The sequence below is a fragment of the Gavialis gangeticus genome, unplaced genomic scaffold (genome assembly GCF_001723915.1).
Source record: "Gavialis gangeticus isolate Ggan-Ray unplaced genomic scaffold, GavGan_comp1, whole genome shotgun sequence".
Classification (NCBI taxonomy): domain Eukaryota; kingdom Metazoa; phylum Chordata; order Crocodylia; family Gavialidae; genus Gavialis; species Gavialis gangeticus.
Genome location: NW_017728995.1, coordinates 325,396 through 341,004, shown reverse-complemented (window position 1 = coordinate 341,004; position 15,609 = coordinate 325,396). Strand labels below are relative to the sequence as shown.

At 47.4% G+C, this 15,609-nt stretch overlaps 1 protein-coding gene across 4 annotated transcripts in view; it reads left to right on the top strand.

The window, feature by feature from the left end:
• Window positions 1-15,609, top strand: part of LOC109287870 (putative gamma-glutamyltransferase YwrD) — a 60,246-nt gene that overhangs the window by 25,725 nt on the left and 18,912 nt on the right. For 3 of the 4 annotated variants that reach the window (XM_019503124.1, XM_019503121.1, XM_019503122.1), the window contains one exon: window positions 14,335-14,487. The exons of the other annotated variant lie outside the window; for it this stretch is intronic. In XM_019503124.1, the coding sequence (XP_019358669.1) occupies window positions 14,335-14,487 (153 nt within the window). The remainder of the gene's footprint in view (window positions 1-14,334; window positions 14,488-15,609) is intronic. 4 annotated transcript variants of the gene reach the window in all.

Here is a 15,609-nt window from a genome sequence, read left to right as displayed (position 1 = left end):
AAACTGAACAACATGAAACAAATAGAAACCCTAGCTGCCTTCAGAAAGCAAAACAAAATACTAAGCCGTAACCCAACGTGGCTGTCTGGGAGCAGAGGCCAACAACATCTTCAGTTCACAAGCCCCTCTGATAAAACACACAGGTACTGTGTTACATTTGAGTGCCTGGCTTGTGGGAAGAGATGGAATAAAAAGTGATCAACTGTTTACGTTGCCCCTGGTAAATTCATGATTTTGCTTAGAAGATGCTGCTATGGCCTAAAACGAGAGACTTTATGCAGCACAGTAATATCACCAGGCTAATATATACTGGGTGAGATTAAAGAAGTATATCCTGTCCCCTTTCAACCCACTTCAGTAACTTGCAAATAGCATAGCTAGTAGGGAAAATTTTTAAAAACAGGTCAGAGGGCCAGCCAGCAACAAAAGTGGGCTAAGAGCACTTTAAGAGCATAATCCTGCCAAAGCTGATGTATGTGTCTTTCTGGGCTACCTTCACAACTGTGGTCATAAGTCTTGGTAGTACTGGAGTGAAACTAACTGTGATCATCCAGGAAATGTGTCAAAGGCAAGAATTTTTCTGCAAGTCTTATTGAATGAACTGTAAGGCTAGAGTAAACTTACATAAGCTTTCACAGATTCATAGATAGAGTGAGTCATAGATTCAGAGATTGTTAGGGGCTGGAAGGGACCTTGTAGATCATTGGGTCCAGTCCCCCTGCACTAGGAGGGAAAAGACAACTGGGGTCAAGTGACCCCAGCGAGGTGACTGTCCAGTCTCCTTTTGAAGATTTCCAGGGTGGGTGACTGCACCACCACTGGAGGGAGTTTATTCCACAGTCTGGACACCCTGACTGAAGGAGGTTTTCCTGGAATTGAGCCTGAAGTTGCCTTCCAGGAGTTTGAATCCATGGCTCCTGGTCTTCTGCAGGGGTGCCCTGGTGAACCGAGTTCTTGATGTACTCCCCTGATGTAGCAGTAAGCTGCTACCAACTCCCCTCTTAGCCTTGTCTTCTGTAGGCTGAAGAGACCCAAGTCCCTCAGCCTCTCCCTGTCTTGCAAGTCCCTGACCATATGGGTGGCTCTTCTCTGGACCTTCTCAAGTTTTTCCACATCCTTGTTGAAGAGCGGCACCCAGAACTGGATGCAGTACTCCAGCTGTGATCTCACCAGTGCAGAGTACAGCGGGAGTATCACTTTCTTAGTTTTGCATGACATACAACAGTTAATGCGTGCCTGCGTGCTGTTTGCCCTGCTGGCCACAGCATCACACTGCCAGCTCATTTTCATATGATGGTCGATTGCTACCCCTAGGTCCCTTTTGGCTGTGGTACAAGTCAAATTGTCACCATCGAGCCTGTAGGTATGTTGGGGATTGTTTGCCCCCAGATGGAGCACCTTACACTTCTGAGTGCTGAACTTTCTCTGTTTCCAGTCTGCCCAGCTCTCCAGCCTGTCCAGGTCTTCCTGTATCTGCAACCTATCTTCTGGCATGACCACGCTCCTCCATAACTTGGTGTTGTCTGCAAACTTGGTCAGTAAGCTTTCCACCCCCACATCCAAATCATTGATAAAGATGTTGAAAAGCACTGGTCCAAGCATGGACCCCTGAGGAACACCACTGTTCACTTCTCACCAGGGTGAGACAGGTCCATTCATAAGAGCTCTCTGGGTCCTACCATGCAGCCAGTTTTCCACCCACTGAACTGTTGATCAGTTAAGCCCACAATCTCCCAATTTTTCCACAAGGATATCATGAGATACTAGGTCAAAAGCCTTTTGGAAATCTAGGTGTATAATGTTGACCTCCTCTCCTGTATCCAGGTGGCGAGAGACCTGTTCGTAGAAGATGAGATATAGCTGTGACAAAGCCATGCTGGCTGTTGCTCGGAATCTTACCCTCAGCAAGCGTATTGCACACAGATTCATTAATGAGTTTTTCCAGGATTTTCCCTCGGATGGAGGTTAGGCTGATTGGCCTATAGTTGCTTGGGTTCTCCCTCTCCTCCTTGAAGATGGGCACAATGTTGGCCCTCTTCCAATCCTCAGGGATCTCCCCTGTGTGCCACGATTTCTGAAAGAGTTTTTCCAGGGGTTCCGCGATGACCTCAGCCAGCTCCATCATCCCTCGTGGGTGAAGTCCATCTGGTCCTGCTGACTTGTAAATGCCTAGCTGTTCTAGTTGGTTTTGCACCAGCTCAGCGTCCACAATGGGAAGGCTATTATTCCCACCATGCTCCCTGTAATCCTTACCTCACTTGTCTTTCCCCTTGGTCTGGTGAAATACCGAAGCAAAGTGGGGGCATTTAGGAGTTCAGTTTTTTCCTGAGTGTCCATTACCAGCTGTCCTGAGGTGTTAAGCAGGGGCCCCACACTTCCATTTGTTTTCCTTCTGCTCCTTGCGTACCCAAGGAAGGACTTCTTATTGTCCTTGACTCCCTTGTCTAACTTAAACTCCGTCGCTGCCTTAGTTTGCCCAATCATTTCCCTACAAGTGCAGACCACTGTTGTATAGTCCTGCTTGAGAACTGTCCCTAGTTTCCGCTGCGTGTATGCTTCTTTTTTCTTTTTCAAGAGGACCGCAATGTCCCTATTGGGCCAGGAGGGGTTGCCAGCCCTTCTGCTACCTTTCCTCTTCATGGGAGTAGTTTTCTTTTGCGCTTTGAGGATTGTGCCTTGAGGAAAGACCACTTTTTGTGCACCCCATTTGCCTTCCGTCCCTGGTCCCTCATCGCTTCCCCTACTAATGCCCTGAGCCTGTTGAAGTCAGCATTTTTGAAGTCCAGGACTTCAATCCTGCTGGTTGATTTGTCAACCTTGTGGCGGACAGTGAACCCGATGAGCTTATGGTTGCTGTCGCCCAGGCTACCCTCAGTGTTCAAGACACGTACCAGATCATTTCCTTTGGCCAGGACTAAGTCTAGGAGAGCGGTTCCTCTGGTTGGCCCTTGCACTTGCTGGGTCAGAAAGAGCTCCTTGATTACCGTTAAGAAGCTACATGACCGATCCGACTCAGCCAAGTGTTCTTCCCAATCTATGTCCGAGTAATTGTGGTCGCCCATGACAGCCAAGGTCCTTGCCCGCGCGGCCTCCGTCTGTCCTGGAGAGAACTCCAGATCAGGCTCCTGCCCTTGGTTCAGTGGCCTGTAGTAAACGCCCACAGTTAAGTCTCTCTCACCTCGCCCCCCTCTCCGTGAAGCTTGACCCAGAGGGTTTCCAGCTGCTTATCTCTGGAGCCAGTGTCAGCCTCCATAGAGGTATACTGCTCCCTCACAGAGAGAGCTACCCCTCTGCCTTTTCTCCCTGCTGTGCAGGGTGTAGCCCTCTACAGCTATGATCCAGTCATGCGAGGCGTCCCACCAGGTCATATTGCCTCTGTGATCCCTAACAGGTCATATTGCCCACTAGAGAGCAGGAGGGCTAGCTCCTGCTGCTTGTTCCCCATGCTCCTGGCATTGGTGTGCAGGTAGCTGAGGCCCCCAGCCGACACCCTCGGTTTCCTGAGACGCTGTGGGAGAACTGTTCTGTTAGCATTTTCAACAACTGTTATCTTAGTATCCTCCATGTAGGAGCTTTCCTGTGTGCCAGTCCCCAGGCGTGCTCCACTTGGAGTTTCCTCATCCCCAGCAAAGTCAGTTTAAAACCCTGTCTAGTAGATCAGCCATCCTAGCTGAGAACAGGGACTTACCTCTCCATGTGAGGTGGATGCCATCTCATCCCAGGAGTCCTCTCGCCCTGAAGTGCGTACTGTGGTCGAAGAAACGGAAGCCCTCACGGTAGCACCACTGTTGAAGGGGTCTGTTTACTTCTTCCACACAGCCCTCCCTCTTGGGCTGCAACAGGGAGCACAGAAGAAAAAACTACTTGAGCCCCCAGCCTCTTGAGCCCAGCCCCCAGAGCCCTGTAGTCGCTCGTGACCCGGTCTGAATTACTCGTGGCCGTGTCGTGTGTGTCCACATGGATGAGGAGCATGGGGTGGTAGTCGGAGGGATGGGTGAGCCTGGGGATCCTCTCCTCAACGTCCCGGATGTGGGCCCCAGGAAGGCAGCAGAGGTCTTGGGCCGAGGGAGGTCTTTCCAGTACAAAGCGTTCTTTTGGGGGTCTGAGGAGAAGGCTGCAGGTTTCGGGACTGGAAGAGTCCAGGGAGAAGGGAGCTCTGAACTGTGGGTTTGGTATTTTTTAAACCTGGAAAATGCACTTGAATTGAAATAAAATTGGACATGATACTCACTGATACTGTTCATAGTTTAATCACTGTTCTTATGCTAGCTCTCATATTCTTAGGAGATTACATGCACATGAGATGAAGAGACTAGAGCATTTTTTTTTAAAAATGGAAATAAAAAAAATGCATTTAGCTAGGTGTCTGTAGTGTTTTTACCTATTTATTCAGATGCAGGCTGATGTAGCTTGATTTTGTTAGATGTTTCTTTGCAGTCTGTTTTATGCCTAAAGAATATACAAACTCCTGTTTCCCTGAATACAACAGGAATCTTATAGCAAGCCTACAATGTCTCTCGTTCACAGTTCCAGACTCAATACACAGTTTGCTCTGACTGTTTTGGGTAGGGGGGAGGGAGTCCTTCCCCTCCCTGCTGCTTCTCTGGTGTTTTCTGTTGCTTCTCAAACTCTTGAGTGTATATATAGCTCCAGCAGTCTGTGTCTTACCGTGTGCATTTGCTGTCAGTGCCATGGATACTTTCTTCTTAGCTTGGCAATGCAGGGTTTATATTCTGGGCCAGGGCTTTTACTGTTTCAGTTTTTACTAAACAAAGGAATATTCTAAAAGGTCCCTTCTGTAGCCTGAATGAGGAGGGTATTGATAAACCTCATTGAAATCAGTGGATGTAATCCAGCCTGGGACAGTTGTTATGCTGATAGTTTATGCGCATAAAGCTCTTTTTCCACGTGAAGTATTAGGTTTGTGAGATTAAAGTTAAAAGATGCTTTATTCTGTGGTTATAAGTAAACAAATGGAGGCAGCTGTATTTTTCTCATGTCTGGGCATGATAAAGGATGATCTTAAGCAGAGGAGAAATGTTTTATTATAAATGGCTGATTAGTGAAGGGTCTGAGGCAGTCTGAATTAAATTAGTTTTATTTCCACAGCAACTCATACTGCTTCCTGGCTAACTTGGTTTGAGTAAACATAAAACTGAAATTAATGGGTGATGGCTCTCCACTTATTAGTGAGCAGAGGCTCATCATAAATATCAGTATCCTGAACAGACCAAGGCAATTTACAGTCCAACAATAAGGTTATGTTGCAAGTGGTTCAGATACAAATGTCAGCAAAGAGACAGACACCTAATTAAGATTGAGAGCCTGTTGATATGTAACACCATCTACACTAAAAACAGATGCATGGGCTCAGTAGGATGAAACATGCTGGATTACTTCATTTCTTTTTTTAGCACGAAATCATGCTGTCAAGTGATATAGCAAAACTAGTGTGACTCTACAGAACAAAGTAACATTTAACCCATTTAACAAGATAAGTGGAAGTTTTTCTTTGGGTGGGGGGAGTGAAAATTCTGTTTTTACCTCAAATCTGGATCTCAGAGGTAAGTCAGTTACCACTATTATTACAAAACATACAGTAGATACAAGTGCCTCATTCACTAAATGCATGAGCCTTAACGTGAAAGAAAAGTTGTTTTACTATTGTTGGAGTGGTTCTGATTAGAGAAGGATAGTATTTCTGATTTTTTACTTTTTTAAAGGGAAAAACAAGTCCTTACTGCTAACCTAAAAGCTGCAGAAAAGCTTTTTTTTTCCAAACGTTTTGGTGTTGTCTCTTAAATATTTGGATATGTTATAGTTACCAGAGCTGGTGTATGGATCTCCCAAAACAATCATAGCTTTCCATGGAATTGGGTTCCCTGAATTATGCCACCCAGAAAAGTAAAGCAATCTTCTTTTATTCATAGTGTTCTCGTGAAGCTTCCAGGTTGGAAACACTAAAATGTTGGACTTTAAAAAAAATACTCTGTAAGAAATATTTCACACCAATAGATTTTTTTTTCTTTTGATGTCTTTGGTTATATCCCAGCTTGGGCTTGACACTTCCAAATGAGCAAGTAAGACTTTAAATTTTCCATGTATTCTTAAAAACAGACTATTTGCACAAATGCTTTCCCCTCAGAAGTTAAATACTAGCATGTCTTGAAGAATTTTTGTTTGCTTTTTACAGGCAAGTTCTAAATTTTTCTAATTCAAAAATGGTTAAATATTTCTTTTTTGTTTTTTAGCTTGTCTGCATGATTAAGAAGAGGAGTTTTATTGTGATTCAGTTGATTTAGTTGGCTCTTGTTATGGTCTGGTACTAATTTGTTAAATATTAACCTGAGTTGACCGCTCCCTTGTATGCAGAGATGATACACCTCCCCCTGTTTGTCCTCTCATCCTTTCAGTACCAGGTACCTATGACGAAATGTACTTCTCATTTTGCCCTTGAAGGTACAATTTTCTATTGTATTAGACCATTGCAGTGCTCTACCTTTGCGTTGGCTGTGCTAGAATGCAACAGTGCAAAGGTTAAGATTCACTTAGCTTGATTCAGATCTCACTAACAACAGTGTAAACCAGGAACATTGTGTCATTTGAGTTAACAGCAGTGTGAGCATAAAACTGGTGTCATGCTCTTCTGTCCTTACTGAGGTTTCATTCAGTGATGCAGGATTTCCTCCCTGTTCATATAAATAGCTTTGTATGAAGAATCTTTCTTTTAATAATTCCAAGATATTCCTCGGAAGTAATAAAACACATTTCAATTTAGAAGAACTCTTTTCCTTTATTTCAGTGATACGTTGTAGCGTGAATGTCCCTTCTAACAGTCAGGCACTGGTGTCAACTACTATACCGAACAATGTCATCTTGCTGTTTCCTTTGCTACCCTGCCTGTATCCATCTGGCTCATATTTTGGTAGCAGGTTCCTGGGGCAGGACCTGTCTGCCTCTATCCTGTGACTATATTAGTGCCTAGCACAGGGGTGGGCAAAATACAGCCCGCAAGGCCATTCTATCCAGCCTGCAGGGCCCCTAAAAAATTAAGAAAATTAATGTTTATCTGTCTTTGGTTCCTGTCAAAAATGGCAGGAACCAGGGGCAGTAAGACCCAGGGAAAGCCTGGCGAGTGCCCTCAATAGCAGGACCTGTCTGGCCCTGCCTCCCCATCCGGAAGCCCCAGCAGGGGCATCTGGCCTGGGACCATTTGGCCACTCTGCACCAGAAACTCAGGTAAGAGGGGAGGGGAGGACCCTGGAGAAAAGTGGCGCCTCTCCCGCCCCATGGCCGGTGCTCCCCACTGCAGCCTCTCGCAGCCCGCGCAGGGCTGTTATGAGCAGGCACAGGCAGCCCCATGTGGGCTGTGAGTGGCTGCAGCGTGGGGTGCCAACCACAGTGTGGGGGAGGGGCTGCTTTTCCCCCCATGCTCAGCACCAGCTTGTAACCCACCCCCGCTGCCAGCCTGGGCCCCGCACCAGCTCCGGGCTTGCCCACTGGGGCTGCTTCACGGCAGCTGCGGCCCCTCTGCTTGTTGTGCTGGGCACTGTTTGCTGCTGCTGCCCACCCGGAGCTCGCATGCTGGGCAGCCCAGAGGCAGTGGTGTCAAACACTGCTCAGCGCAGCAAGTGGGGGGACCACAGCTGCTGCTGCTGTGTGTAGCTCTAATGGGCAAGCCCGGAGCTGGCACGGGGCCCAGGCTGGCAGTGAGGGCGGGCTACAAGCTAGTGCTGAGCAAGGGGAAAAGTGGCCCCTTGCTCACCCTGTGCCTGTGTCTGCTCAGCACAGCCCCACGTGGGCTGTGAGTGGCTGCAGCAGGGAGTGCCAGCCACAGGTCGGGCAAGGGACCGCTTTTCTCCACGCTCTGCACCAGCTTATGCCCTGCCAGGGAGCAGGGGGTCGGGGCTGTACACTGTTCCCCACCTGTACCGCGGGGGAAGTGAGCGGGAGCATGGAGCCCACACCACTGTCCTGGGGCTAGCACTGGTGGGGCCCAGAGCAGGGCGGCAGGGGTACAGGGCCCCGGCCAGCAGGGGCTCTGTGGAGCCAGGCCAGCTCCCCCCTCTCCCTACGGGTGCAGCCCAGCCTGACTTCACAGACCCCTGCCAGCCCGCGCCCTGCTCTGGGCCCCGCTAGTGCTGGCCTTGAGACTTTGGTCCCAAGACATTGGGGCATTGGTCCCAAGGTGGTGACCAGGGGGCATGGCACCTGTCAAGTGGCAGGGCTACCCATGCGGCCCTCAACAGCTTGCCAAAACTGGGTAAGCGGCCCTCCACCCAAAATAATTGCCCACCCCTGGCCTAGCACATTAGGTTCCCAGGCACTACTGCAGTACAAATAATACTGATTTAAAGCTAAGGAAAATAAATCATTAAGTTATGGCAAGTATTGCTGGGTCTTGGCTCCATTTGATGTGTGTCTGGATTACATGGTAACAAGTAGATCAGAATAAACTACATTTAACATATAAACCATATTGTTAGCACCAACTAAACAAATGAAAAGGATACCTCCAGCTCCTTATGTCCTCAAATTCCTCAACCTCCTGTTGTTCATTTGCAATCAAGAGTCAGAGCAGTTGTCTGAGGTCGGGGGATTCCAACATCCCCATCTGGTGTCACCCCATCTGTTTGGACTTTGCTCTAGTGTGCTACTTCCTCCTTCCCGAGCCTGTCTCTATCATCCCAGATCCATCTCTTGTCTTAGCTACTACTGTTTCTATGATCAGTGCACTCCCTGAAACATTGCTATCCCAGTAGCTAGGTGCACACTGCCTGGTCAGATATTCATTAGTGTCCTGCAGGCCTCACTTTGGGGGAGTGGTGGCTGCTGCACTCCACCCATTTGCCTAGTTTGGTTTTATGTACTTTCTAGGCCTCTTCCTTCTTCATCTGCCTGTACTGACACAACACAGCCATCAAGTTGATTTCTTCTCTTGAATTAAAAAAACCCACCTCCTACCAGAAAGACGTCCCTATGAATGCTTCCATAATTCCTGGGCCTTGTAATTATTATGGTTTCTAAAAGGGTGAGGGGGGAAGAAAGAAAAATAAGAGAGAACTGTAACTATAGTGGTCTAGTCCTGCACACATCTAAACCAATATTGGAGAGTCTGACTCTGTGTTCTGGAGGCATGGGGGCAAACTCAGCAGAACCTGAGGGGGAAAGATTTAAGGGAGGTGTCATTCCTGCAGTTATGAGATACATAAGGTTGCTCCCTCCTACCCTCTGGCCTAGGGACAGACATTCAAAAAGCCTGAGCCTGAATTGATTCATTCTTTGCAGGTTAGTCTAACCTGGCTAGGCTAAACTGTTTTGTAACTGTATAGACATCCCTGCTGGACCAAAGAATTGCAGGCAGATGCTTGCAGTGGCTCAGGCTAAAAGCCAGGGCTCGTTAGGGCAGCCCTCCCTTCCCCTCCACAGTGCTGAGCTGAGGGGGGCATGGCCAGGCCCTGGCAGGATGCTCTGATTAGGGAGGGGTCCCCCCCCACCTCCTGCTGTTGATAACAGAGCATCAAGTCACACAGCAGGGAGTTACACAGGGAGCTGTTATCATTTATCAGCCCATCAAATAAAACAAAGCATCTCTCATTAGTTCAAGCTCTTCTTAAACAACTTTTTCTAAGGAAGGAATGGAGGGGCATTATCTGTTGATTAGCTCCAAAAGGCCTAAACTGACATTGTCCTGTCTGCCTTTGTCCTGTCTCCCACAACGCAGACCAGAGCCAGCATGTGGTATGGTAGCTAAAGCTGAGAGGTGTCTGTGTAAGGCAGAAGGGAGGAAAAAATCCCTGCTTGAGCAGGGAGTGGTGAGGGGGAGGGGAGGGAGCAGGAAGAAGGCAGGCAGATGTTTGCAGTCTTTGCCTGAGCTCCAGCCAGAGAGCAGAGGGGAGGGGCCAGCTCTGCTGTAGAGCAGAGAGCCCAGCCCAAAGAGCATGCTGGGATGCTGGGGGACTCTGGTTTAACTGAAACCAGGAAGGGGTCTGGGACACACATTGCATAAACCAGTTTGACCCAAATCAGTTAAGTCTGATACTACTTTCAACCAGGTTTATCAACTGGTTTCAGCCATTTTCAAACTGGTTTATGTTTGGTGTTAACTGTTCTATTACAGGTTTAAATCAGTTTCTGATCACTTAAACTGATTTATGTGTAATACCTGTCTCTAGCCTTGGTGTCCCATAGAGCAGTGGTGTCAAGCTTCTTTGTCTTCTGTAGGCCAGATCCAGATTACAGGGCTTTAATGCTGCCACTGGTCACCCCCCTTTTCTCCTGATGCCAGTTATGGTCACCACTGGCAGCTAGGCTTCAGGTATGATGACAGGCAAGAGGGTATGTGGAAGGGGAAGTGACCAGCAGCAGCATTTCCCCACTGAGTGCTAGAGCTGTGCTGACAAGCCCCGTGGGGCCTGCAGGCCAGCCACCAGTTAGACAGCTGTGGCATAGGGAATTCACAGCACACCTAAATCTGGGTTTTCCCTTGCCCTGGCATAAGGAAAGGGGCAGGGATAGTACAGAATGAGCTATGGAGGGAGGGTTTTTGACTGCTATGGAGCAGAATGCCAGGTGTATCTTATGCTGGGGTTGGTACATAATCAAATTTGATCTGTGTAGGCAGTAGCTGTGAATGATTTCACTGTCACATTTACTTTCTGCTGACATGTTGGCATCAGCATTGGAGATGTCCAGAATGGAGGCTGGACACAGTTCGACTGCAAACATGATCAAAGACTCAACACTTCAGATCCTGAATAGAACTTGTACAACAGGAGGTCCTTGTGTTATTTTGTCTTAGATGAGTATGTAAAGACAGTAGTGTCTTTTGCTTCTGTGTTTGCCACTGCCATCTGGAAGCTCTGTGGAAGGACTGGGAAGCAAGGATGGGCTCCTGAAATTCAAGATTCTAATGACTCCATGTAATTACTTTAGGTCTATTGTACAAATGATGTACAGTACTTATTTTTATTGGTCCTTTTTAACTTTGTAATTAACTAGTAAGTGTAACTCTTAAGATAGCTGGGAGTTTACCCCCTCGAATGTAGCCACAGGCCTACTCCTTTTTTCAGTCTGAGAAATGTTTTTTTCTTGTATGGCATGATGTCTTTTAAAGATATCAAATATTTAAAAGACTCAGTAAATACCCCAGCTTGGAAATGACAAGCCATGCATGTAAATGTACTTGCAAGCACTATCATTTTGTTAGCATGATAACACACCTTTCTGTCTTATTTAATTACATAACTATGGAATTCCTTTCAGCTCTCAACAACGTCATTGCCGTATGGTCTGTATACTTATTGCTTGAGCATCTGTCATGCCCTTGGCTATCTGAATAAAGAGGCATGTATTTCACATCCAGGCATACAATTATCTATATTAAGTCAAAGCTACTTAACATACCAGTTACTGAGAAGTTGAAGTTCTAGTATCTGAGATTCCTTAGTGTTTTTCTATAAATGTAGTTTCTTTGTACTTGGCTTGCACTTGTCACCATTTGGTAATGATTTATCTAACCTGAGGTGCAGCCCTGTTTCACTTCCCCTTGCTGGTGCGGGCCCGCCTCTCGCTTGAGTTTGAGCATGCGGTCCTCTGGCGGACGGTGCCCACCTTTGAGGAATGCTGGGCCGTCGGAGGGGCGCTGTGCTGAGTCGAGGGGGGGACGCCTGCTCTTTGCACTGTGGTGCCAGCACCTGTTCAGGGTGCGGGGGCAGGTCCAGCAAGCTGAGACCTCAGGCTTTGTCTGTGCGGGCTGACCCCTGATGTCCTGAGGCCCCCCGGGCATCCCCACTGGCAGAACTGTATATATGTATATATTTCTTTGTCACCTGTTTTTTTATTTTTGTCTGGAGTGTGTGGGCAGGCCTTGCAGGCCATGAGCCCAGGCCTTGTACTTAGGGCCAGACCTTCAGGCCAACTTATATATAGTCCTTACTGCCCCCCACTTGTCACCCTCCCCAGAATAAATGTTTCTAAAAGTAAAAAACAAAAACACCCCAAACCCCTATGGAACTTTCTCTGGACTTTCATAACATAATCAAGGCGGCTGCTTGTCCCTATGGTGACAATGGTTAGCAACATTTTTGGGCAGTGTGCCAAAGCACGCACAACCTTGATTTGTAAGATGTTGATGTGCTAGGGTCAGAAAGTGGGGGAGCCATCAGACTGACGAAGGGTGTTTGTATCCTAAAGCTTGCAAAGAAGAATTTTTCCAACTATTTTAGTTGTTTTAATAAAAAATATCACGTTTACTCAAAGAACCTTGTCTGCCTATATCCTTAAACCAACACAGCTACAACCTATACCTCTCAAATGTTTCCACGTTTTTACGATTATTATGCTGCCTTGTGATTATGACAAACATGGTGAGTCTTTATCATCGTCCCTGATAGTCTGTAGAAGTGCTGTGAAGCTTCATAAGGTTATACAGCAAAAGTTTTGGGTAGATCAAATGCTTAGTGCCACCTGGTCTCTCTGGAGGGAGCTTCATGTGCCTCAAAAGCCATGCTAAACCGAATGAATTCTTGACCTCCCTGCAAGGGAGGGTTGGGAAGATGGTAGAGTTCCTCCATATCAGGTACAGAGGAAAATGGATGTTGCATAATTTCCAGAGACAGGTTAGAGCCTACACTCTATGTAGGTTCCCCAGAGCTCCAGGAGGAATCATGGATGTCTGTGTCCAAAGGTCACTGTACCACTCCTGCCATGAGGCTGTGACTGTTCAGCCCTGTGCATTTCCTAGGGATTATAAAAACACAGTTAAAATAGTAATCACTACCACATATCCTTTTTTCATTTCTCACTTAGCATGTTTCATTTTTATTTGACACATTTAAATCATTTTTGTATGGGCAGAATGTGTGTTGCATAAACAACAGTATTCCAAAAAAAGGGCCACGCTTAGAAAATTATAAGTGCCAAGAGAAGATTTATGAAGATCTGGTTAGACGGTGGTTGTAGACTTTGCTGTGGTTGTATGCAAAGTCACTGTATATTTAATAGTTACTGTGGTGTGTTAGCAGCATATATTCTTATTTTATCATGATCCTTAAATGGCAGGTAGGTTGCATCCCATGTAAATACCTGCTTTGTACTCTAATAATAAGAAAATGCATTATCAAAGGATTACATAGTGCTGTATGAATATCGATTACATTTTATAGGTAAGTAAAATGAATACCAACATTTTCAAACTTGGATTCTTAAAATTAGTCATTTATGATCATGTTGAAGTACTCAGTTAATGGGCCTACATTTCAGAGGTGTTGAATATACTGTAGCTTTAATTAGAGTCCTTAGGGTGCATGGTATGTGAAATGGGTGACATTTCAAACCCCCTGAGTTACTAGGTGCACCTGGAAGGTCTTGTATTCCTCCAAAAGTGCTGAGCTGCACTGGAAAAGCTTTGGAATAATTGACAAGCATAGACCAGTGGTATTTTCCTGTTGACAGAATTCTATACTGGTAGGGTAAAGAGATCTGAGTGGGTTGTATAGGCTACAGGACAGGACAGAAATTGGACCATGTCATCCAGGATGCACAGCTGTTTCTGGAATCTAATCTATGTAGTGAAATCATTTCTGGAGTTGAATTGACCTAAATTGGTGGTGTCAAACTCATCAACACCCACAGGCCAGGTAAGTGATGCAGGTCTGATTTGTGGGCCAGATGAACAATGCAGTGCCAGTTCCACAAGCTAGAATGGGCTTACCCCCCTAACCCCACCCCTCAGCTGCCAGGTCCAGTGTCCCTGGCCTCTACTCCGGCTGGTCTGGGACTGTACCACATGTGTCACCCGCTTCAGCTGGTCTAGGACATGCACTACACACAGTGCACACCCCAGATTGTCTGAAGCAGGTGCTGTGTGTCCTGGACCAGCTGTAAGAAGTGCTATAGGCACTAAATCTGATATGTAGGGGGACCCAGACTGGCCCAGCTTGGGTATCACATGCAACATATGCATCAGATCACCTTGGGGCAGATGTTGTATGCAGCATATATCTCAGACTGGTTGGGGCAGATGCCACGTGTGGTTTGCATCCTAGGCCCTGTTCACAAGGTTGGTTTGGTACATGCCCTGTGTGGGTCATCTAGAGTCCCAGGGGCAGCACTAGGGACCTGCTGATGAAGGTCCACAGGCTGCACATGGCCTGTAGGCCACATCGTTGGCACTCCTCACCTAAATCATATATGTATGATTGTAATTGCAATGATGTAATTGTCAGTCTCTTTGAGATGAAGATGCCAATTTGACATCAATCAAAATAAGTTTCCAATCCTGCACTGTTCTTTCTACGATAAACTCAAGGTGTCATTATAATTAACTTTCAGGAGATAGCAAGATGTGGGAAGAAAGGATTCTATGAAGGTACAATTGCAGCAGCTGTTGTAGAAACTGTTCAGAGACATGGAGGAGTAATGGATTTAGAGGATCTTAAAAGCCATGTAACTGATGAAGTCAAACCGATTTTCACAAATTATAAGGTAGGAGGGATTGTTCAGTGCTTTGAACCTGGTAGCGCCTATGGGCTAGGATTTCCAAGTTTGGCTTGAATAATTACGTGTACCTATTTGCCTGCCTACCATATCTGTCAATAGCTAGCATACACTGTGACTCAAGGGCTTGTCCTTGACAGCCATATGGCCATTTTGTGTTTATTAAGACCATCTATATTGGGGGTGGGCTGGATCCATCCTGCAGGTGGGCACCCACCAGTTAATTGTATCAGGCCCAGCTGATGTCTGCCCCATCTGTGCTTCCCATGGGGCTGAGTCCCACCTGGGGTAGCATGTGCTATGCTCCCAGCCCCCCGACCAGGGGGCCCCAGCCCTTACCAAGGGCCACAACTTCCAGGCAGGGTGGCTGCTGCTGAGCTCCTCCAGCGATGATGACTCCTGTCCCAGTTGCAGTTCTCTGAGCAGCAGATATGGAAGGGAATCTGCAGTGTTGAGGGAAGCGGGGTTGGGGGTGGGCTCTGCCTGCAGCTCACTTTAGTCCTGCTTGTGTATGGCTGGGCAGGGGAGTGAGTGGATGGAGGAGAGGCATGTATGAGCTTGGCTCCTTGCAAAGCCCTGCCAGGCACGTGCATGCCAGGCAGATGGGGCAGAAGCAGCAGCTGCAGGAGCCAGCCTGGGATTGGTTATAGTCCTGTCAGGCAGGTACAGGACAGGCATGTGGGGCAGAAGTAGCAACAGGAGCCAGTGCAAGCTTGGCTGCAGCTCTGCCAGGAAAGCACAGGACAGGCAGATGGGGTGGAAGCAGCAGCATCAGGAGCCAGCTCAGGGTCAGCTGTAGCCCTGCCGAGCAGGGGCAAGACACAGAAAGCAAGAGAGCTCGTGTCACCAGGCTTGGGCTTCCTCCCTTTCCCCCCACCCCCTTGCTTCTCCTAGGAACTTTCTTTGCTGCCTACTGGTGGCAGCTGCTTTCCCACCTGTTTGCAGTGCTGCAAGCCAAGTAGGCAGCACGCATCTTCCACCCCACCACTGCCAACCCCATCCACCACACCCCAACCCCACACATCACCATACCCTATACACATCCCACACATACACCTATGCACACCCTTCCCACCCCCCCGCACAGCCCCACCATGCCCACACACTCCC